At 51.8% G+C, this 23090-nt stretch overlaps 8 protein-coding genes across 8 annotated transcripts; 4 read left to right on the top strand and 4 right to left on the bottom strand.

Moving 5' to 3' along the window:
• Positions 1-1292: 1292 nt before the first annotated feature.
• Positions 1293-2787, bottom strand: ugl-2 (Unsaturated chondroitin disaccharide hydrolase; the record flags this gene model as incomplete). Its single annotated transcript, XM_036639384.1, has 2 exons — positions 1293-2600; positions 2713-2787. The coding sequence occupies 2 exons, from the start codon at positions 2785-2787 to the stop codon at positions 1293-1295; spliced, it is 1383 nt and encodes a 460-aa protein (XP_036495534.1).
• A 556-nt stretch (positions 2788-3343) lies between these two features.
• On the top strand, positions 3344-5531 carry CGCS363_v007536 (uncharacterized protein; the record flags this gene model as incomplete). Its single annotated transcript, XM_036639385.1, has 2 exons — positions 3344-4407; positions 4460-5531. 2 exons carry the CDS (start codon positions 3344-3346, stop codon positions 5529-5531), a joined length of 2136 nt encoding a protein of 711 aa, XP_036495533.1.
• Positions 5532-5599: 68 nt separating this feature from the next.
• On the bottom strand, positions 5600-6711 carry CGCS363_v007537 (uncharacterized protein; the record flags this gene model as incomplete). Its single annotated transcript, XM_036639386.1, has 3 exons — positions 5600-5928; positions 6181-6500; positions 6554-6711. The coding sequence occupies 3 exons, from the start codon at positions 6709-6711 to the stop codon at positions 5600-5602; spliced, it is 807 nt and encodes a 268-aa protein (XP_036495532.1).
• A 3538-nt stretch (positions 6712-10249) lies between these two features.
• CGCS363_v007538 (uncharacterized protein) lies at positions 10250-10715 on the top strand (the record flags this gene model as incomplete). The annotated part of the gene is made up of 3 exons (XM_036639387.1): positions 10250-10299; positions 10425-10500; positions 10557-10715. 3 exons carry the CDS (start codon positions 10250-10252, stop codon positions 10713-10715), a joined length of 285 nt encoding a protein of 94 aa, XP_036495531.1.
• Positions 10716-11087: 372 nt separating this feature from the next.
• CGCS363_v007539 (putative transporter) lies at positions 11088-12743 on the bottom strand (the record flags this gene model as incomplete). Its single annotated transcript, XM_036639388.1, has 3 exons — positions 11088-11916; positions 11967-12222; positions 12275-12743. 3 exons carry the CDS (start codon positions 12741-12743, stop codon positions 11088-11090), a joined length of 1554 nt encoding a protein of 517 aa, XP_036495530.1.
• Positions 12744-16558: 3815 nt separating this feature from the next.
• Positions 16559-17167, top strand: CGCS363_v007540 (uncharacterized protein; the record flags this gene model as incomplete). The annotated part of the gene is made up of 3 exons (XM_036639389.1): positions 16559-16651; positions 16703-16972; positions 17027-17167. 3 exons carry the CDS (start codon positions 16559-16561, stop codon positions 17165-17167), a joined length of 504 nt encoding a protein of 167 aa, XP_036496582.1.
• Positions 17168-17315: 148 nt separating this feature from the next.
• CGCS363_v007541 (uncharacterized protein) lies at positions 17316-18916 on the bottom strand (the record flags this gene model as incomplete). Its single annotated transcript, XM_036639390.1, has 2 exons — positions 17316-18062; positions 18119-18916. The coding sequence occupies 2 exons, from the start codon at positions 18914-18916 to the stop codon at positions 17316-17318; spliced, it is 1545 nt and encodes a 514-aa protein (XP_036496583.1).
• A 1776-nt stretch (positions 18917-20692) lies between these two features.
• Positions 20693-21639, top strand: HYES (Soluble epoxide hydrolase; the record flags this gene model as incomplete). The annotated part of the gene is made up of 2 exons (XM_036639391.1): positions 20693-20868; positions 20925-21639. The coding sequence occupies 2 exons, from the start codon at positions 20693-20695 to the stop codon at positions 21637-21639; spliced, it is 891 nt and encodes a 296-aa protein (XP_036496580.1).
• Positions 21640-23090: the final 1451 nt, after the last annotated feature.

A 23090-nucleotide genomic window follows, 5' to 3' on the forward strand; every position in this document is an offset into this window, starting at 1 on the left:
CCCAAGCATCTGATGCGACCCTGCTGGTCTGCAGAACTTTCACTCGGGTTTTCGCCGCAAGACGCGAACGCCCCCAGCCTGCCCACACAACCAACCGCCGCCAGCAAGCACGCAATCTTGTTTGGTTTCACGCCTCGTGGGGTTCTCGTCCGTTGCCATCTTCCAACGGGTCGAGGGTATGTGGGTAACAAAAGTCTTAGCATTACCTAGGACAAGACCTTAGCGAATCCTTCCAGCAGCGCGTCTCCCGTGGCATCGCGGGCGGGAGCTGGAGGCGGAGCGCCGAGAGAAACATCCCGGTGAGCCAAGGTCTCGGCGGACTTGGCGACAAGGCTCTACAGTACCGGTATCCGCCCGGCCAAGACCGAGAACGGAGACAAGGGCGATTGTCCGTCGAATCACCGGAGCGGAATGACGCGATCGACCCCACCTGACGGGATTCCGGTCTGACCTAATAAGCAAACCGCTCCGTGGTGGTTCAATTGCGCTGGGTCGGTGTCACCGTGGAGTCGAGAGACTTTGACGTGGGATGACAGGCGGGGGAAGGAGGCCAGTCTGGACAAAAGGACCTTGTTGGTTGTGAAAGTGACGAATAACACGTGCTCTCGCATAAGTTTAGGTCCCGGGTCGCCACCAACATCACCCAAAAGGCTCCTCCATGCAGAGCATGCCGCCTGATCGAAGCCATCAACCCTTCAAGGTGCGCCTGTTGATGCCTTTTCAACTTTGTTCCTGAGCCGAGGATATGGCTCATCGGAGAAGCGCCACTGAAACTATGATTATTGTGGCGTAGTGTATGCGCGAGGAAGACAGCTCAACTTCGCTCTGAGCCTAATGCTCCAATCATGCGTGCCGGAGTATATTCCGAAAGTCACATTGATCTAGGAATATCTCTCAGGCTCAAGGTCCATCTGGCTGCATCTATCGCAGAGAAATCCCACGGTGTTGGCAATGCACCCCAGAACTTGGCTTGCTTGTGTGTGCGAGTAGCCCTGGCTGATATGGAATTCCCTGTTTGATAGGTCGACTCTGAGTGGGATTCTTTCACAGGAACGATACAATATGGGCCCCGGTGCTCGGGCTGGACATCAAGGGTGGGCCGACGCATGTCTTAAATTGAGGTCCCTGTATTTCTGCCAATATCTTGGCCGCATCCCTTCGCCGTCCATTGTTGGCCAGAGATACGAGATGTGTCCAGGTGACATGCCCGGTAGGACCGAGCAAGATAAGAATGAACGGGAGGCCGCATGGCTATTGAGAAGGTCGACGTCACTGTTCTAGCCCTGCCCTTTTCAAACCAGCCCCATCCGCAACAGCCTTGTACCAAACTCCACCAGATAGTAGTCAGCATAGACCAGCCCGTGGTCTTTTTTTCGATGGTTGCTCATTGGATTGTTACAGACTGTGGCATTCTTCAAGATTGACTCAAAGCATTCGCCTCCTACCACGTCGACGCCCGTCAATTCACCGTTCGTTCCAACGTCCAGCCGAGCCTTCTCTTCAGCCAGGGAAAATTCCAAAGTCTCTTCCACGATTCTGAGCCCGGCCTGTAGGAATCGGTCGCTGACATCGCGAAGACCCTGTCCCGCAAGAGACTGGGCTAGGATCAGCAAACCGTTGGCAGCCGCGGTCCCGGCCGAGGTATCCCGCAGCGGGGGTTCTCCATCTTCAATCGGAGCATCGAAGTCCCACACCGGCACGTATCTCCCAATCTTCCGCTCGGAACCATCCGGTGCCGGGACTTCAACCGCTGCTGGTGCTTTCTCCAAACGTAATAAGAAGTATTCTGCAAGTCCACATGCCGTTTCTAGAAATTCACGTTCCCCAGTCCAGACATACGTCTGGGCATACCCCAAAATGGCCCATGCTTGGCCTCGTGACCAAGTAGACGACGTACTGTATCCTTGTGCTGTACACCGTCCCTTGATTTCTCCATTGATTGGTGAAAAGTTGACGACATGGCAGGTGCTGTACAATGAACCGGGGAACCGTTGCTCTAGCTCCGGTGGTTCTAGTCGTAGATGTGACTTCAGGAGCGTACGGGCGTGTGCAATGGCGGCATCTGCGAGTTGTTTGTCACCAGAGTGAGCTGCGGCGTAGAAGAGAAGATCAAGGTTGCACATCGAATCGATGATAACGATGAAGTTGTCATCCATGCCTATAATAGGTGGGATTTTCAACCATGTCAACTGATCCCATGACCTTATAGCTCCAACGACAGGATTGAATCGAGTATGCAAGCTCTTGGCAGCCGTGAAGATGGTGTTGAGAGCCTTTTCATCATGAAACAATTCCCACCTAGGTCTCATATGGGGCATTTGGATAAAACCAAGGTCATGAGTGTTGGTAAGTCGGGATTCGCCATGGATGGGGTCTGACCAGGCCTGTGCTAGTACTTGGAGTCGTCTTCGTAGCTTGGGCACATCGATGTCTGGATTATCTGATTTGATCGTGTGGGGACATTTGATGGCTCTCTCAAGAAGTGAGTAGAGGCTGCCTGCAAAGAACCCACAGGTCCAAAAGTCGATGTTTCTGGATTGATACTGGCCATAATTGGGGCCGATCTGCGGTACCGTCTCAGGAAATCTCTTGGGCGGGTCCTGATAACTGTCAGTATTGAGACCTTCGAAAGTCACCAATCCAAGGAAAGGTGCCTAGACTTGCGTTGTCAATCAGATTTTGTGTAGCGGTTCGGATGATCTTTGCTGTCACGTTTTCGGAGAACAACTCCGACAAACGATCTCTCAGCGTTTGCAAAGGCAGACGGGCTGGGGTTGTGTTCGGCATCGTCTGCTGAGGGCAGCTTCCGACGTTGGCTGTGGGGTTATTGACAAGCCAGGCCTCCCGAGTGCTCCGTATTTCGACCAGCATTGAAACAACTTGATGGGAAGTTGAGAGTGATTATAAGTTCGACACAGGTAAGAGATAACAGGCTTCTTGCGCAAGCTCATCCCCGAGCTTACGGGTACAGACGGCTGCTCAAACTTAGGTGGCACTAAGTACGAGGGTTGGTATTTGGGCCAGGCAAACTATTCCACCTTTCTCAGGGAATACAAGTATCTCACCGAGATGAAATGCTCCGAAAAGCCGGTTGGCTCTGTTCCAAACCTTGCAGCCCGAACATTCTCCAGTCATGGGTGCCAACTCAAACGCGGGGTAGACCCCCTTCGGGCCCGCAGTTCGTCCACCGGCCGATGGTTGCCCGAGATCTTTCACCCCCGATTTTAGCACTGCTCTCCTGCTGTGAGAGACAAAGCGAAGGTCATTCTCGTCTGGTGCCAAATACCAAAGGCGCAAGTTCTATTCGGTGCATTTGCATCAGTAGGTTTCGCCATCTAGCAAGATGTCACCCCTACCTGGTTTTTCTGACAACCCACTGAAGTCCCGAGATGACGTGGTGCGGGCCACAGAAGCTTTGATCAAGCCTCTTATTCAATATTTTTCTCATGGAAAGGCAAGAGTCAAGCTTCCAGTTGCCACGGGTACCCATTTCGATGAAAACGCAGCACAGCTCGAGGGCTTTGCCAGGCCGTTGTGGGCTGTCGGGGCACTCTTGATGAGCGGCGATCCCAATTGGGAGCTCGTTCAACCTTGGATTGATGGATTCGACGCTGGCGTTGACCCAGATCATCCGGAATACTGGGGCGATATTCAAGACTATGACCAGCGAATGGTCGAGGCCGAGATGATCTCCTTTGCACTGCTGGCAGCACCTCGACATATGTTGTGGGATCGGCTTCGTCCCGAGACCCGGAAGAACCTCGTCACCTGGCTTTCAAGCATGAATACCAAACTAGTACATCGAGCTAATTGGCTCTGGTTTCGGGTGTTTACCAACCTTGCCCTTTCCCGTGTGTGTAACGTTGATACCCCGGAGGTGCGCGATCAAATCGAGGACGACTTGAAAGTACTCGACACATTCTACTTGGAGGATGGATGGTCCAGTGATGGCTTGTGGAGAACTCCTGACATAGACGACGAGGAATATCGGGTCTTTCGAGAGACGGGTCGAGCCAATGCACTTCCAAACGGACGAAATGCCTGTTTTTACTCTGGCAGTTTTGCAATCCAGTTCAGCCAGCTGCTTTACGTAAGATTTGCTGGCGATCGTGATCCTGCAAGAACAGCGAAATATCAACAACAAGCTCGAGACTTCGGTGCTGGCTTTTGGAGGTTTTTTAATTTCAACGGCGCCGTGATACCTTTCGGTCGCTCACTTACCTACCGGTTCGCCGCCGCCGGGTTCTTTGCAGCCCTTGCTCTCGCAGATGTACCGAACATGCCGGCACCCCTAGCGAGCCCCGGCGCTGTGAAGGGATTTCTGCTCCGCCACTTACGATGGTGGGCCAACAACTCAAAAGATATTTTCTTCCCAGATGGGACGTTGAACCTTGGCTGGGTCTATCCGTGCGTCGTCTCTCCCCTTCACCTACCTGAGAAGCTAACCAGTCCTTGTTAGAAACATGTATCTTACCGAAGACTATAACTCACCACAATCGCCTTATTGGTGTCTCAAATCACTTGTGGTGGTTGCACTGTCATCGAACAACGCCTTTTGGACTGACCCTGAAGTGCCATATCCCGATGTTTCCACGGATTCCGGCATTAAGCTCCTGCCTGCTCCTCGGCAAATCTTCTGTAATCACCCGAGAGGCAACCACCATTTCATGCTTTCAACCGCTCAATTCATGGGAGTCACGTTCAAAGGCCACCAGGCGAAGTACTGCAAGTTCGCCTACTCGTCCTCCTTTGGGTTTTCAGTTCCCACAACCCAGGCAACACTTCACCAGGTTGCACCCGACAACGCCTTGATATTCAGCCGAGACGGGATGGAAACATGGGTCGGGAAATACAAGTGCGGCGACACAACATACGGGACGGCCGTCGTACACGGGAAAGCAAATGAAGAGGTCGTCTCGGCTACCGTTGAATGGTTTCCATGGGCTGATCGCAGTGTGACGGTGACAACGACCCTTCTCCCCCCAACTCAGCGCTGGCCGGACTGGCATGTAAGAGTTCATCACATCAAAGCAGCTGGACCTCTCAGTAGGCTGTTCACAGCAGAAGGTGGTTTCGCCATCAATGGCCATCAACAACGAAACACCCGTAATCTGCTTGAGATGGCTGATGATGACTTTAATGACGCCTACGAGCTCGGCCAAGCAGAACTGATTATCATCGGCGCCAACTCAGTCCTGATTCTGGGCGAGTCAGGTGCATCTGGAATCAGTGCCGATGTAATCTCGAGTGCATCAATGTCGACCAAATTTTCACCATTAAAGCCAGAGGCCAACACCAACATCATGACCCAGCGCTCTCTAATCCCCATGATAGAGAGCAATATCATAAGCCTGGGCCGGATTGATGATGTAATCATTGTCACCAAGGTCTTTGCTATCTCAAGCAACGCATATCTAGCTAGAGGTGGTCAGGCAAGGATTCTGAGGCAACGATGGGCAGACCAGCCAAGCATCCGTCTCATGAACACACCTGGCCAAATCCAAACCTCGGAGGACTTTATATCGTTATAACTTAAAGGTATCAATTTTACGGATATGAGACGGAATGAATGTGTGGGTTTAGGCGCATAGTAGTGCGTTCACAAGCCCGTCTGGTCACCACTATCGCTTTCCTGGATGAGCCACATATCGGACGAGCCTGCATCAAAATCCTCAAGTCTTGTGTTGAACATGATATCGTCGTAGCTCATAATGCGATCCATTACAGCAAACTCTTCATCCATCAAAACCCTGGATATCGCCGAGAGCTCGTCGCCGGTCGACTCAACAGATGAAGTGTCGCACATGACTGGTGTAACCGAGCTCTGAGAGATATATCCTGCAATTTGGGATGGTTTGTCTGCCTGTTTGGTCGGTGCCTGGGCCAAAATCTCCTCGTTGATGATCTCGTCAGCGTATTCAAGTAATGCTAAACGGAAATGAGTATTACTCTCGCATAGATCGTGAAGTTTGCGAAGACGGGTTGCGAATTGGGAAAACAACGAGCTTCCATCGGATCCCGCTGACCCGAAGTCTCCTGACCAACGTCGACTCATTTCTTCCAGGCTGTCGATAAGAGCCCAGAAGCTACTTGATAGGCCTCCGTCATATCTTCTCCAATGAACTGTTGAACCCATTTGAGTAAGTAGAGTAGGCTCCTGGGAAGGAAGTCAAAACACACCTAGAAGAATCTTTGCACTGATAAAGCAGCAGAAAGACATATGTGGAGAGACTATGGCTTCAACTGGCGACCCAGCGAGATACTTCCTCACCATATTCGCGTTTTCGACAGCAGCTCCGAGGCAGGTTTCGGCGCTGTAGCTACTCGGCAGCTTGATACCACGCAGCTCATGTGCTGGATAAGCGATTCGTTGGTGTAATAGAATCATGGAAGTGTTATGAGTAGTGTGGGCCAAAGTCATGTTAGGATCCATGACACCTGGCATTTCTCTACGCGATATCCCCGAATCCTTCCACTGCTGAGGCAGGAACATCTTCCAGCTACATACTGTTGTCAGCCTAAAAGCTACTTCAGGATGCGAATTATTACTTACTGAACTAAGCGTAGATCCAGTTCTTTAAACCGTGTCAGCCAATCCGAAACCTCTTTTCTGTCACTGAAGTTGACCTTCTCCTGCAGAAAGTAGGTGTTGATCCGGCTTAGTGACTCGATGGATTCGATGTAGTAGGCGAAAGCCCCGATGCTTGACATATCAACGGGAGCCGATGCGACAGCCCCTCGGGTCTCAGGACGTGCCAGATTTGTAATAGCTTGAGCATCTACAGTGTGTGACTGCGACGGGCTGGAGTGATGGGTAGGAAGAAAAGTAATGGAGTTGCCAATCTTGGCTGAAGAACGATCCCATATGCCCAAGTACGGAGTCACCGCCGGCGTCTCGGCATACCAACGACCACCACAAACAGGTAGCCTTCGACAGACATCAACTGCTGTCAGACTGGCATTGCATCTTTCATTGTCCATTAGAGTCAGCAATTATGATGCGAGACGCTGCAGGTACAATTGTACTTACCCGGTAGTCATTGAACAGAACCTATTTCATGTACGATGAATTAGCTCTGGATGGCTTGTGAACGCGCCGAACTGTGAACCGACCTGTCCAAGATAAATATGTTCCAGAATACCCTGCGTCGCTCTTCCTCCTCAACCCAATTTCTCGGCCCCGTAAGATGTGGCGAAGGGCGGATAAATGATGAACGCCTTTGTCGGTCTTCATCCTCATAACTGAGCTGCAGGTATTGAACTGATCTGGAGATCGAACCAATGATAGGCCAGGCTTTATCACACTCTCCGTTGCCAATCTATCGGGGTTTGTAAATCTTTGGGCGAGTGGCTTGATGGCTAGCTTCGGGGTGCTTACTTACATCAGAAAAGGCGACAATTGCCAATGCTTGCAGGCTTTCAACATTGAGGGCGTTCATCGAGGTTGCGATCACAAGATTTCGTGATCTTTGAACTTGCGATTTGAGTTCGCTTGGTTCATGGTCCCTTCTCTCAATAAACCGTGACGCTGCAACCAACATTGCGTGCAAGATGACAGATACACTCGTCTTGTCGGACGTCAGCAATCTTTTTCGGAAGCCTGCTTCTTGCAAGAGTGGAATCCATGGCTGAACTCGGGTGAAGTATGCATCAAGTAGTTCTGAAAGCTGGCAAGGAAAACCAAGCGTCGGGTCTTCGTCCCCTAGGACGGGTGACTGCATGTGAGCAAGACGCTGTTCCTCATATCTTGGTCGCTTATTCGGTCGAAAGGACTCTTGGTCATTGTGACTGTTTCCTCCAAAGCTTGGTTGTGGTCCACTTTCGGAAGAGCTCAAATGTGACACGAGACTCGCTCCAATTGTGGAATTCAGCTTGTTGATCTCAGTCGCAAGGGTAGAAAGAACTCCTACGATCGATGACGTCTGATTATCCACGTTACTACCAGTTGAAGCAGTCGGTAACTCGTTGTTGCTGAAGACAGCGTTTTCCACCGCCTCTAGATTAAAGCATGAGCATCTGCACGGTCACGTATGAGACGCGTTTTGCTTACCAAGTCTTCTATTGAGACTTTCGACGGCGCCACCCTTTAACCCCGGTTTATTTCGCCTATTTTCATAAATGCAGTCAATCTCTGGTTTTGTCAGCATGGGATTTGTTCCGTCGAAGGTTGAATTTAGAGTGACTTACCAAGCCGTTCACAGTTCGAGCACAGCGGCCTTTGGCGGGTGCACTTCAACTTGCGCCGTCGGCAACCCTCGCATGATGGCAGGTCAGCTGCGGGCATACCTCCATCCGATTCCGCAGGATTGGGGCCCAGGGCAGTCATTTGGAGTCTATCGGACATGCAGTTAACCATGGAATGCTGGGTGACAATTGCAGGCAGAAGTTGGCATGATTCAAAAACCTCGGCCCAAGTTGTCCCATGCAGTACCTAGTTGCGGGGTTGTGGAGACGGGACACAGGGCGGGGACTTGGTGACTCCCGAGAGCCCATCGGCGTTCCGGGTTCCGGTCACTTGAGAAGCGGTCTAGACTTCAACGCCGACCACCAAAGAGTGGCCCAGGATGTCGAATTATATTTTGCATTATGGAGAGTAGGACACAATTCAACTTATAGAGAATTTTCACCACCAATTCTGTGATATTTGTGTCTCAGTTCACTTCACTCTACCGAAAGCCTCCCTGTTCTTTCTCTAACAAGGTGAAAGACGTCTCATCACATGACGTGTGTTCTGGATATCTCAGTCATCATCCCAAATCATTTTGCCGTGTTTGTAACCTTTAGAAGACGCATAGAGCGTGAGCGACGAAAATGCCCCAAAACAGCGATGGCAAACGGGAGCTAACCCCGCTGACAAAAGCCCATAGGCGGCATGTTTTCGGTACTTGCTCGGACGAACAGTACGTTGGTGGACGTTGGTGGGTGAGGCAATGCAAGAACGTGGGAATCATAATCTCACTAACAGCAGCCATTCAATGCGGTCTGCAAAGACTCGTCAGAGGTTAAGACACTTGCTTATGGTCGTGGTCTTGTTTGGTACTCCCACGTTATTCTGCCTCGCTCGACCACTTCAGGTTTTGATCCGCCGCAATAAACCCACATTGGGTCGCAAAGATTGTGATATTCAGGGCGATGTTATAGCACCCACAATCGACCCGTCAGACTGCCCAAAGCGTGATATAGTATGACTCGTTACTAGGGAACGCATTGCTGCTTCGCCACATCTTGTGCTCATATAAGCCACTCCGTAAGGCTGAAGAGCGCAACAATAAGGTCTGGGGATCAATTAATTCGCCAGGCGTGACTGGATCTTGGCCTAGAAGCTAACGTACCGAAAAGCCGGCAGAGGGTAGCAGTGAAGGGTTAAGAGCCGCCATCTTGACAATATTAAGATGCGATAGCAACGTCGCCACGCGTCAACAAGCCATTTCGGAAGAGTTCATAGCCGGACGGGAGGGATTCCCCGTGACTAGTGGAAAGAAGAATTAATCATGGATGTTGTGATTACAGCAGAGAAACCTTTCGCAAGAAATTCGTGAAGCATCACGGAGCGCGAGTGTTTTCGCGGCTGGAGTCTTGGTGAACTCCGATAAATCCACCAGAAGACCCATACGTGTCTTCGCAACCGGCTTCGCATCCGGGGGAGAGAAGCAGAAAAAACGGCGTTTGCGTTGTCCTGGGAGCGGCTAAGCTGCAAGACACCGTGAGGGTATGAAATTAATTGATTGAGCTCGGATGTCAGCTGCTAAGTCCGAATGCCCGCCACTTCACAAGGGCAATCAACCGTACAATTGTGAGATACAACACATCTTTACCGATAGGACTTGGGACTAGAGAATGTGCGGTGGACGCTATGCGAGTCACGTAGCAAGAAATTCGGTGTGACCCCCAGTATTTGAAACCATGGTGGCCGTGATGCGAGTGGGACTGAACCAGCCCCAACGGCAGCCGTCGTTGTGGCTCCGTCTGTCGCTCTCGCTTTCGCTCCTCACGCCTGCCATGCCACTTACGAAATGTCAGCGTTCTCGATGTTCAGCCTCACCGCAAACGCATGTGCCGTTAGTTCCCAATATTTCAATCCAACGGCTTAATGATGTTCGAAGAGCATGACCACTATTTAAGAGCTGAGAATGCCCTTCTCTAGAGCTCTCCTGAACCATCAACGGCCTCTCACATCTCAACCAATCGCTTCAACCAGCTTCTTCAATCATTTGATTACACCAGTCGCTTCAAAGAAACTCAAACAAAAATGCAGTTCTCCACCACTTTCGCCGTTCTTTTCCTCGCAGCTGCTACAAGGTACGCAACCGCTTCCTCGATCATCATCACTAGCACAAGCTTTGCTCCCAAACCTCCTGCTATTTCTCATAAAACTGTTTACCAGCTTTCTCCATTGCTGCACGTAGCTAATCAACACTATCTAGCGTTGCTGCTAAGAAGCACACTCAACTCTATTGCACCAACGCCAGTGGCTCTGGACAATTCATCTTCTCGTTCCCTGTAAGTCATCCAGAAGTCGATTTTCTCTATAAGTGATAAGCTGACGGAGGATGCAGAACGACGACGTTACCAACAAAGTCTGCCCTACTTTCTGTTCGGACTGTACGCTTGGTGACAACGACGGACACCGTGTCTGCAACTCTCCGAGCAAGCAACTTGATGGCGACGGCTTTGCGAGTGCCTGTGTTGCTGCTGGGGCTGATGGCAGCAAGTAAGTGCTGTATTCAGATACCTACAGGCCTCGCCAGTGGCAGGTGAGGGCAACATGTGGTTCTTGTTCAGGATATCAAGTCACATAGTATGGGCTAGATCTTGTTTAGACAACATACCTTAGCACATAAACGTTGAATTTAAGCTGTGCTACTTCACTTTATTGTGTTTGTACTCGGATTTTCGTGTCTTCAAACACAAGACAGTTGGGTGAGATAAGAGTGTCCAGATCAAGGGCGTGTTATATGCCGCTTAAATCAACTGGTCGGTATTAAGACATTCAGGGCGTGAGTTCATAAGGAATTGAAGCTCATTGAAATCTAATTACAAATGCAGAGACGCAAAGATGACGTCTGATGGAGATCAAAACATTCACTTTATACCTTGTACCTCCACTCACTGTTGGCTTTCCTCGCTGAAAAGTTGCTGTTGACGTGCTGCTTCATGTCCAGTCTCTTGTTATGGGCGACAATGAACGCCCACGTCGCGGATAAAATGCAGAATGCAATGATGACCAAAATCATGCTGATTGTCATCCCTCTCTCGTAGTACGGTCCATCGCTCGTCTTGAAGATCCATGCAGAGATGTAGCTCGAGGTATTCCCCACTCCCACTACGAAGCCACTTCCGATAGCGCGTTGAAACGGTGTTTGCAGGTTTTGTATCGTCAATATCCAGATCATAGGGAGTGTGATGAAGGTACCAAAGGCGATGAAGTAGAGAGCCATCATGGTAACACTCGAACTCTCGTGCTGGGCCTTGCGCAAGACCGCGTAGCCAATGATCGTGAATACGAACCCGACGAGGCCGAAAGCCGACCGGTGGTTGAGTCGATCAGCCGCGAAAGCAGTGGCAAGACACGCAACAGCTGCGACAACGAAGATGGGAACGATTTGGGCCTGAATGTCGGCGGCGCTCAGTTCGGGATGAAACGACTTTACAAAGGATGGCGAGAAGATTGAGACCGAGTAAGCGGTGGTAGTGGTGAAGCAATAAAGCGTTGCCCAGCAGTAGTTGAGTGGATTCAGGAAGAACATCTTCCATTCAGCCCATACGCCGATCTGAGTGGTCCGGGTCTCGACCGATGCCTCGATGATTCTTTTCTCTTCCTCCGTGAGGAACTTGGCCTTGTGAGGCGGTCCGACATTCGCGAAAGCACACAGTAGAGCGGCCGCGGCTGTGAAACTTCCTTCGATGATGAAGATCCTAATTGAATGAGCAAGGAGGTCTGGTAATGATGTGGACAGCCTACTTACCATCTCCATCCATTGAAGTTGTTCGTCGTCTTGATGTTGGCGATCGCGTACGCGAGAAAGTTACCCACAATGCTCGAACATATGTTTGCGACGGTGATCAAACCAAGCCGCCATTGCAGGTGCTTAGCTGGATAGTAGAGCGAGCAAATGAAGACGCATCCGGGAATGAGTCCTGCGTCAAAAACACCGACGAAGAATCGCGTGACTATGATCTGGTCGTAGTTCTTCACGAAGCCTTGCGCAATCGTAATGACACCTTCGACGTAGTTAGAAACAACAATAAACAGGAGAATGAAACTCTGACTGACCAAGGAGCAAGTCCAAAAGACACATGTACCACATGTATGAGAAGTTGATCTTGCGATCAAGCCATCGCATGAGAAGATTGCTTGGAACTTCAAAAAGGATCAGTGGCGCCGCTGGCATGGTCAGAACGACGAAGACCTTCATCGCATCCAGCTTCAGATCCTGTGGTAGCTGTCGAATTAGGGCTGCGCCGATATTGGTTCGACCCATCAGAGAGAGAAAGTTGAGGAAGAACATGGCGATCATCAAGTGCCAGTCGAGCTTGTAGAGTAGCTTCCGGTCGAAGACCCTCTTCTCAACCGACGATCCATCATGCTCACTCTTTAGCGAGTCGGTTCTCGACCATCCCGGCTGTTCGATCACGCCGATGCTCGTTCCAATCTCGTCGAACTTCTCAAACTCTTCAATCATTCTTGAATTGCGCTTCGGTCGGTCCTCGATCTCCAGGTCGTGGTCTTCTGGATTCGGCATCTTGGAGGTGTTGTATATGTATCCCGAGCTCAATGAGAAAGGATCAATCACAAGCCAGGGAGACAACAAAATGCACCTCAAGAGTCCGATATGTTCTTTTCACAAAACTGCGGCATAAGCAACTGCGATGGAGGATTTAACATCCCAGCCCGGTCTTGGTCCAGTCAGCGGGAAACTGCCAACGCGCCTCAGCCGATAACAGCCTTTGTGCATATTCTGCCACGTCCGTCCGTGAGTTCGCACACTAGGGAAGCTTATCGTGCTCCGGAAGTCTGTACCCAGCATAGACTTCATATCAGTTAACGGAAACGAGACACTACGCATGCCGGATGTTGAGAAAATGTTAGACTTTGGTAGCCGGACGTCCCTCAGGTTCGTCCGTGCTTCTGACGCCGAGTCTCGAAACGGTGATGGCACTCATCACTGCCGGTTCAGCTTAACGGCCAACCACGAAATGACTAGAACAGCAAGTTCGGCGGCACATTGGTTCATAGTTCTCGCAGATTTGTTTGGGCACAAAGTCCGAACAGCTCGCATCAACTCTTGCCTATATAGGTCGAATGAGTGTATACAGAATCAGATGCTCGTTTTTCTGGTTTCCCTATTTTCAAGGTTTTGGTAAAACTCACCATCTGACTTTCGGCGCTCGGCCAATGGGTCCGGCGCCGGAACAGCTCAATGTGCAGGTAGCTGCCGCCGGTAGGGAAATTTTACAGTTTCGCAAAGTTCGGATCGTGTAATAGAGTGTGCATGCATACAGATTCATGTCATCATCTCGATGGCGGTTGCTGAATCATCAGGCTAGGCTCTTTCAGGGAGATCTTGCAATCTTTGACGAATTGGGTTTGCAATGGGCAAGTCACGAGACGCCTTGTCTATTCATCTCGATTCTCGGTAGATCCTACATCTTTGACAGTCAAAGGTCCAGGTTTGCGATCAGGCTTGGCACTTGAGTCTTCTAAAATCCATTGGATCAGAGTGCTCTTTTACCATGTTCCAGAAGCTATTGTAGGGAAATGAGTTACAGGGATTTAAATGCTCATTCGGCATCCATCCGTTATAGACGGGACGCAATCATCAGTGCATATCAGGGTTCAATTGCCTGATGGGCTGAGATAGACAGAGAGTTTTGGTGAGATCTGCATAATATTATTGGTTTTCACCGACTCTGTCCACTACAGAACGTTGACTCCCTGGAGTCCTCGCAATAGGCTTGGAGGTATCGTGGGAGAGTCTGGGGACGCGACGTCATCTCTCAGATAAGCATTCATGTGCGCTTTCGGTCGCTGCCCATGCGTGCTGGGTAACTCCATTGTAGCACACATAGGTTGATTCCCATAAAGCTCGGGCCTTCTAAGCTCCAGGCTTTTCCATGTGAAAAACACTGGAGGATCACCCGTATTCACGTAATGTTGTTTCGGCGCCTGGTGCCTTGCCCGTATCCTGCGTATGAGAAAGAAAGTGCCAGCCGCTAACAAGATAACACCAATTCCGGTTCCGACCCCGATACCTGCCGCAGTGCCAGCGGCTATCCTTTCTTGGTCCCAAGCTTGTGCTTCAGAGATCGTGGGAGCCGTTATGAGTGGTTGGTGTTCAGAGAAAGACCCCTAAAGCTTAATTTTAGCCGCGGGCCCTTCTGCAAATGAGTACCACCCTGAAATTCACCTACTGTTTCTTGTGGCAATCCGTCATTGATATTTTCAGGACGAACATTGACAGCATATGCACCGATTATGCCTGTCGAAAGAACCAAAGTTGTGATGATGCTGCTTTGCGACTGAGACTGTGTAACAGCAATGGTAGCTGCAGAGGTAATGCCTGACCAACAGCCCAACGTTGAAAGCCATGGCTGTCCATTGTATTCCGTGGCTTTTTTAGAGGGACAAAAATACTTGCCAATACTTGTTACGTCCATTAGTAACTGAACCAGATTGCAATCAAACAAAACATAGCAGACATATTAAAGATGCTTACTTTGGACAGCAGATATTCTGCTTGATCTTAACCCCATCTCCGGAGAGTGTGGCTAGACAGGTCGCGGTGTAGCGGGCGGGACACACCCCAGGCGAGTAGTACGATGCAGGAACGGGTGTGAACCCAGACGGGAAGCATTCCGGCGCCTGCGTGAATGGCGGGCCTTGCTGCACATAAGACTGGCCGTCCCGTTCTTCAAGCCAGTACTGATCTGGGCTGATGCAGGTCGGCGCTGGGGAAAAGGTGGTGGTCAGCGACCCGAGAGACATGGTTGAATCAAAGATGGCTGGAAAGTTACACAGCGGTCGCTGTTTGCATCCTGCAGCAAACTATGTTTGTTCAGAGCCATGACTGGCTTAGAGGATGTTTGCGACTTTTTGAAGTGCGAACGAGAAGAAACCTCGGGGGGGGTTGCGGTAGGGGGCATCTTGGAACCCCGGAAAGACGAGCACGCCACAACGGAGATACGGAGAATCGATTCAAGGGAGTGCGCCTCTGGTGAGGATTTGGTGAGGGCTGTTGGTTGTTGATAGGGTTTGGCGCGGTGATATGCAAGTTGTTGGTTGTTGGAACCTGGGTGTAAGTCAAAAACCAACTCTTATTGGACGCAGCGACCCGATTGTTTGGTACCCCATGAGAAGCAGAACTATTTCAGGGTCATGGGGGTCTGCTTGATCGCAGTTGTTGCCAGGGTCTGCAGTTTCCCCACGCTCAGCCTTCGTATCCCTTGTCTGCAGGTCAATCAAGGCGCTCGAGTCAAAGATTGCTGTTCGCACGAGGCGACGAGTGACATGGGGTCTGTGATATCTTTAACCAACATGCAGGAGTTCGCAGAAGCCAGGCTGTGCCCCGTCCACACCTTGACCTTGGCCTGGGCCAGACACTTTCGTTGGCTTCTCGTTACCACGTAGCCTTCTCTCAAGTGCTTCTGCAAGTCACTTAGATTCGCTGATTCGACGAGGAGACGAGGTCTTGGGGGCCAGTGCCGAATTTGAACCGGTCAAGAGTGCGAGCTTTCCCATTTACAAGGAATATTTACCGCGGTTGCATGCTGACGCCCACCGAGATCCCCTTTGAGGAAAACGCTTCCACCAAGATTATCGTGGCTAACCGCACCAACTCATTGCATCAGGCTACCCATCCCACCTCGGACTCTCTCCGGAGCCCATCACTGCAATCTTAGGTACGCATTGCTCCGCGTACTAGAATGCGAGCGGCCGTCGATCAGAACCCCAACATGGGTGATGATTCCCTCGCATCCCCTCACTCGACATCCAACATGGTTGGTTCAGATTGAGGTTGTCTCGCCTTCTCCCTTTGAGCCAAACCTCGTTAGCGAAGCTTGGAATATGTCATCCACCCGTGTTTCACGGCGTTAAACCCCACGTCTCTTCATTCCCATCCCCCTCTTTGAGGGCGAGTTTCTTCTTGATTACCCAAGATGAAACCTATGGGGGTCCTCGCAAAGTCATGATGGTGAACAGTTGATCCTGTGAAGACAAGGAAATGCCGTCTTCTCTGTGGCGAACTACCAACAGGGCTGGGAGGAGCCCCGGCCCATGTGCTTTGTGACCGTATCCAGAAAGGTGGGAAGGGCAGAATGGGCAGACATGAGAGGTGATATCAGGTCGTTGGTTCGGCCGTAGAAGTGATGATTCGTTCGGTTCCACCTGGTGAGATGCCGCGATGTGACGAGAATACAAGAACATGCTCTTCTTACCCTTCTCCCCGAGAGTCCATCCACCCAACCATACTTCACTTCACCTCACTGCCAGCTCTTCTCTCAAACTTTCAGCGTCCCATTTGCAGTTTGTTCGAGTAGTCCAGCTGCTTCACCCAAAATGACTTTCATTCTCCCTCGTGGGCCTAAGATGATCGAGGCCATCTGCCCTGGTTGCTTCAAGTCATTTACCAAGATAGGCAGCATGCACCGCGTGAGTACTCCGTCCACCCAAATTTCTCACCCAATGCTTATGTCTATGAAGCACATATACGAGGACCGTTGCCGCAATCCTGTCCCACGATTCGTCAAGAAGATTAAAGCTGAGCACAACGCTCGCGTAGCCGCCGCCGCAGCTCGTTCAGCTGCCCGTGCTGCCGCGCGAGCCGCCCCGGCCGCGGCCGCCCCACCCCCGCCTGAGCAGAATACCAACACGCAGGTCAAGATTGAAGGCCAGGAACCAACAAAATACTGCCTGCCGTCACTCGACTGTGGCTGTGGAGTGACATTTTCTCACAAGACTGACCTCGACTTGGTAAGGTTGGCCATTCATCAGCTCGTTTGATCAGCCTGACTTACTTTCCCACAGCATAAGAACGGCGGCTACTGTGTTGCCAAGCAATCCCAATGGCAGCCCCAACCGCAGCCTTTCGGCCTCAACTACTTCGATACCAACTGGATGGCTTTCGATACTACGTGGGGACAGTCTTGGCCGCAGGCACAGCCCTAACTCACGAACTGGACGAGCACGAGTCCTGGATGTGCTTGATAATTAATCATGTATAGTATTAGGTATCAAGGGGCCCCCGTACAAGAGAAATAGATGGCCTAGGTGGGAATCATAATCGCGTCAATCTTCTCAACTTCCTCTACGTCTGTTATGTGCTAACATCGGCCACGCCAATCTTTTCGTATGTCGTGCCGTTTGTCCACTTCCATCCCACAATCTCTACCTTCGTAGCGTTCCTTTCTACGACGCCGTAAACCCGGCCCGCGAGGTTGGCTGCGATCTTAGTCGGGATATCGTCCCCAGACATGGCCGCAATTTCGCCCTGGTTCGTCCACTCGCCGCCAGAGTACGTCGTCAGAACAGGCGCCTTGCCTTCTTGCGTCGCCAAAACATGCATAGTGAGGTCGGTGTCATAGCCATACGAGAACGCTGCGAGGGACGAGTTTGTGGCGACGGTCGTGGGCAGCGTCTCTCCGATCCAGGTGTTGTTGTTGCTGAACACTGTCAGGCCGATGATTGCGCCTGCTGTGGAGATGTAAAAAAGCCTCATAGTCTTGTTGGTCTCGATCGTCTGGATGGGTATGAGAGACATGGAAGTACCCAAGGCTGGGGTGCCGAATCCGGTATCGATACCATTGACCTGCCAGTCGGTGGCTCCGCTGCCGATTCGACGGATGACGCGGATGACGCTGCCGGAGTCTTGGTAGACCACCAGGTTGTCAAGGTATGAGTCATTGGTATATTGGCCGTTGGATAAGAGTTGCGAAGTGCTCGCCGCAGTGTATGTGTCAGAGACGCCAGACTGGTCCCAGGTCGCCCCGTAGGCGGGGTTCCCATTGATCTGGCCCATGACTTTGTTGTCTTCGTTCAGGTAGTAGATACGGGCATCACGGGACTGTGACGAAAATGATTAGTCGAGTCTAGCGGCCAGCAGGATGAGATCTGCCTTACCGTCGTGCTATGCCATAACAAACTGTTAGAAATTGGTGTGCCTTCCTTCACGGTGTCCAGTACCTTGGCATCGGCCGAGGTCCAGACATTTGTTGACGCATTCCAGTAAGACTGCCAGACCTTCTTGTTCCTAAGCTGGAAGAAGACCATTGAGTTCTCCCATCCGTACTGATCCGTGAAATTCAATGATCCGATATTCGTCGCTGGGAGAATTACTCCTGTATCTGTCGAATTGCTCGAGTCTCCGCTGCTTCCGCTTCCACCGCTGCTGTCACCGCTTCCGCTCCCACTTCCACTTCCGCTGCCCGATCCGCTTGAGGAGCTGTCTGATTGAGAGCTATTCGCAGCAGCTGCCGATCCGGCGACGCCTCCGCCAACACCGGCAGCGATCACGACAACAATTGCGATCGCCAGAACGATCCAAAACATCTTCCTCTTCATCCCGCATATTAATTTTGGCCTCTTCTCCTCGTGGATCTCGGTCACTTCTGGTGAATCGGGGTTCTCTTTCGGCGCGTAATACGTCTGTCCATATCCCGTGCCGTTGCGGTGGCCGTTGCCGTGTGCCGCGTCAACGGCCTGCGGCATCGAGTAGTCCTGTCCATAGTACGGAGCCACCTCCGGGAGATCGGGGTTGTGGACCTGCGGTGCACTGCTCGGGTTCTGGTCGGCGAGTCGGAACTTGGTCAAGTCGTCGGCGTTCCATCCTCCCGCACTGCTGAGGGGCGACTGGCGGGTGTCCACCTCGAGCCCGCTGTAGTGCTCTTGGGCATACGCGTTGGAGTTTGGCGTCGTCATGATGTGGTGGTGGCGGCGGGTGTCATATCTGGACAAAGGGGGGCCAGAATCGAATCGGTTACCCGTTCAGTCCTCGCAGACCAGGAAAGGGAAATGCAAAGGTTTAAAATCATCTCGGGGTCTTCAGGTGCGAGAGAGGGGGGCAGGCGGCAGAAAAAGAAGATTATCTCGCTTCCGGGGGCGGGCAGAATGCAACGGTGAACAGAGCGATCCATGAACAGGTATCCGTAATGCGGATCCGCGTCTTTGGGACTTTGGTAAGTTTTTGGGATGCTTTGAAGGCACCCCAGCGCGCGCTCGCCATCGTGGACGGGTGCGATTTGATGCTGCCAAGTGCCTTAGGGGGCTGAAGGATCCCGTCCCTTGCTCGGAAATTGCACGGCCTGGTACAGCTCATGTCTTGGTTTGGTTAAGCGCTGACCCGGTCTCCATTTCCAATGGATCGGAAACCCGCGAATGGCTTCCTGCTCAGGCGTCTCATCGGCCGGGATGCCAGGCGCTGTGCCACCCTCTGGCCTCGGCTGTAGGATTGACAATCAAATAAAAAGAGGAGCCGCTGAACCATGATCGTGGGGTCTGAATGGCGGCAATAGCCCGCCAAGTAGGCCTGGCCTCTGCATGCTGATTCCCAGCGAATCCTTCGTCCCCTAAAGAGAAGCTGATCCATGTTTGATCGCGTGGTTTCGAGGCTTGCTATCCGTGGCGCCAGAACTGATAACCCACAAGCTGGATGGCGGATGGGATCTTTGGTGTAAAGGGAAGCCTATTGCCGCCCGCAGGCAGCGATCAACTGGCAGGGCTGATTCAATAGCAGTATCAGTTTTGGTCTGGCCAAGCGACTTGCCAGGGGCCATAATTCGGTGCCTAATGGACTGGGAGGCTTGGATCCGACGGCGAACGGAGTGGATGATGATCCCCGTTGTCGGCAGCAGTTCCGCCAGTCCGGACGGAGTAGTCCAATGATTGATTGTGCGGTCTAGATTCCAGTCATATCATCTTTTGCTACCAGTCATCGTCAGACAGCTCCGTCTCTTGAACAACCCTCGATCTGGTCACTCGTATGTCCGTTGTGCGTCCAGACACTGAAATGATGGGGTGGCTGCCCACCATCAGAACCCCCCGACGCTAGAGAACGGGTAGAACGGCGGCTAGACAGCGGCACGGTTGAGGCGTAGTGTGTCACTTGCGTTCCTCGTTTGGTGGGTGGCTTTATGCTTAAAAATCCCCCATTACTCGCGCGCAAATGGAGCCATTAGGGGCCAACGGGGGCTCATTCATCTGCATCTACCTAGACAATCTACCACTTGAACCTCTGCTGATTGTTTGTTTGAGATGATTACTCCTCACACAACTGTTATTGCGTTTAGTTGACAGAGAGCGTGACATGGTCGGAGAAGTCGGCCTGTTGCTGATGAGACGGACCTCTTCCTGCGGCCCATCCAATGTCTCGGGGACGCTCAAGGCGGTGTCCGCTGGTACACAGTGACAATTAACACGCCACAACTTCGGTATCCCACCGCCGCCAGTCATCGCATTCTGAAGGTATCCAGTAAAATTGCCTTTTCAGTTGTCCTGCTGCCAGCATCCGGCGTATTCAGCGTCATCGTGCGGGGTGCTCACAGCATTACAAATGCGATGCGCAACGTTGAGCGTCACTTCCCTGAGGCCGTAGCTTCAAGAACACAAATTCCAGCATAAAAGATCGGAAGCTACCCGTACCGTAGAAGTTGATGGAATGGACACATTCAGACAACATAGCGAATCGTTTTCGTCAGAATGGAATACAAGTATAAGATAGCGTCTTTGGGAGAGGCTTTGGGGGAAGGATTGCGCCTAGCCTACATCGATGAGAAGCCCATATCTCAGGCTAAGGGCGTCATCGTCCTCATCCATGGCTTCCCGCAGACCTCGTATCAGTATCGCCATGTAATCAAGCCTCTCATATATGCTGGGTAAGCTAACATTATTTTCCTCGGATCATTTATCATTTACCTTAGGCTTCTCACAGATACCGTGTCGTCGTGCCCGACTATCGTGGGGCAGGCCTGTCATCAAAGCCCGATGGCGACTTCAGGAAAACGACCATGGCAAACGACATCATCCTTCTCCTGGACCAACTTTCCATCACCGATCCGGTGCACATGGTTGGCCATGACATAGGAGGCATGATCGCCTACGCCTTCGCAACTCGCCATGCTGAGCGCACAGCGTCTCTCATATGGGGAGAGTGCCCGCTTCCCGGTACCAAAGCTCATGAGGAGGATCGAACAATCCACGGGGTGCAGCAATTCCATTTTCTCTTTCACTCTGTTCCCGACCTGCCTGAAGCCTTAGTCTCTGGTCGCGAGGAAATCTATCTGAGTCATTTCTTCGACAAGGTGTCGTACAACCGGTCTGCAATCTCGCAGGCAGATCTGGAGTACTACGCGTCAATGTACAGCCGCCCCGGTGCTCTTCGTTGCGCTTTCGGTGTATATCGGGCGTTCTTGACGGACGCCGACGAGAATCAGACATGGATCAAGAAGCACGGCAAGTGCAAAGTGAGGTCACTTGGACTCAGTGGAGGGAACTGGCGACACAGGTCTGCTGCGCCGGACATGTTCAAGGAGGTACATGAAGACGGCACGGTAGAGGTCAAAGAACTTCCCGGGAGTGGGCACTATGTGGCTGAAGAGAATCCGGAGGGCTTTGTCGAAGTTGTCTTGGGTTTCATCGACGCATAAGTCACTTGTTTTCCGACATAGTCAGCATGATTAGGTGTCTACTTATGTTTTCAACTTGAAATGCTGCCTCTTTCACACCAACAAACTCTAGCTTCACCGTCGGGCATAGAACATGAAATAAACTCTATTTGAATGCACGCTTGCTAATCAGCATATTTGGTTTCCTCTTCACATCTTCCAGTAGCTTTCTCCGTCATGAAGGCTCGACCCGTTCTTGCAGCTCGGGTGGTAGTAATCCTCCTTGCTGCCCATCGGCCACATAGGAACGAAGCAAACTTCGTTCAGACTACAACCCGTGCATCGCTTGAAACGGCTCCATCCTAGGAAATCCATCAGCGACCGCATGGCTTCCGTGGATGCCTTGACATCCGATCTGCTGATCTGGGAAGAACTAGACAGTTTCTCTCTCACTCCGAACAGAGTAGAGCAGATCTCTGAAGTCACAGTCTTGAACGACGCGTATAAGAGGCGGTCGGCTTCCGTAGACGGGGTCATGATCTGGAGATAAAATGTTCTGCAGAGAGATGCGGCCTCGGCAAGATCAGGCTTTCCGTCGTCTCCTGGGTAGTTGATGAAGACATCCAGAATGAAGTTGATTTCCTCCAACAACACAGATGATGAGTCAGTGCTTGCCATGAACTCGATCCTGTCAGCGAATCGACCGACGATGAGGTCAGAGATGCCTTGCCAATCTACCGGAGACCTCTTGACTCCTTTGCTCGACTCGATTGCCTCGTGTACTTGGTTTTTGATGACCTCAAGCTCGGCTTCGGACACGTACGACAATCTCGGAAGATCAGGTCGGCTCTCATTCGGGTTGGTCAGATTGACGGGGTAGAAGAAAGCAGAGACCATGGATGAGTAGTCAATCAGCGTTCGTGAGGCGCCAATGCCCTGGTATCTCTCTGCCCAGCCGCGCAGAGTCTCAAGACGGTTGATACCTCCGTTACGGTCGTTGCGCCGGTTTGAGCTAGAGCGACGTTGGGCCTGAACCTGCTCCAGGCTGTTGGTGAAGTCGCACATAATGATCTCAAAGCCAGCCTCCATGCGCAGGATGCCATGTAGACCCCAAGGTTTCACAAGGTCGCAGAGTTCAACTGCACGCTCACGCTCTCCCATCGGCCCGCCGCCTCTTACTTTGCTTGAATCCGGGTCGGCCCATGAGTCGGTTTTGCTGCCTCTCAACAGGTAGTCTTGCGAGTCGAGCGTTCCCATGCTCGTCTTGCCACCGCTCATGCCGTCGACGTAGAGGAGGTGGAGATCCTCAGAGGCTCGGTAGACGTGCAAGTAGCCACCTTCACCTTCAGCGCGCTTCTCTCTTCGCCCACCAAGAACTTGTTGTTGGTCTGCATCCTCATGAGCAGGTGGTGGAGGCGGGCCTCCCGGGGGTCCTCTTGGTGGTCCTCCTCCCGGCCGTCCACCGGGTGGCCCGCCCGGGGGACCTCCTCCCG

This window comes from Colletotrichum siamense (assembly GCF_013390195.1).
Source record: "Colletotrichum siamense strain Cg363 chromosome Unknown KSG_Cg363_contig04, whole genome shotgun sequence".
Lineage (NCBI taxonomy): Eukaryota > Fungi > Ascomycota > Sordariomycetes > Glomerellales > Glomerellaceae > Colletotrichum > Colletotrichum siamense.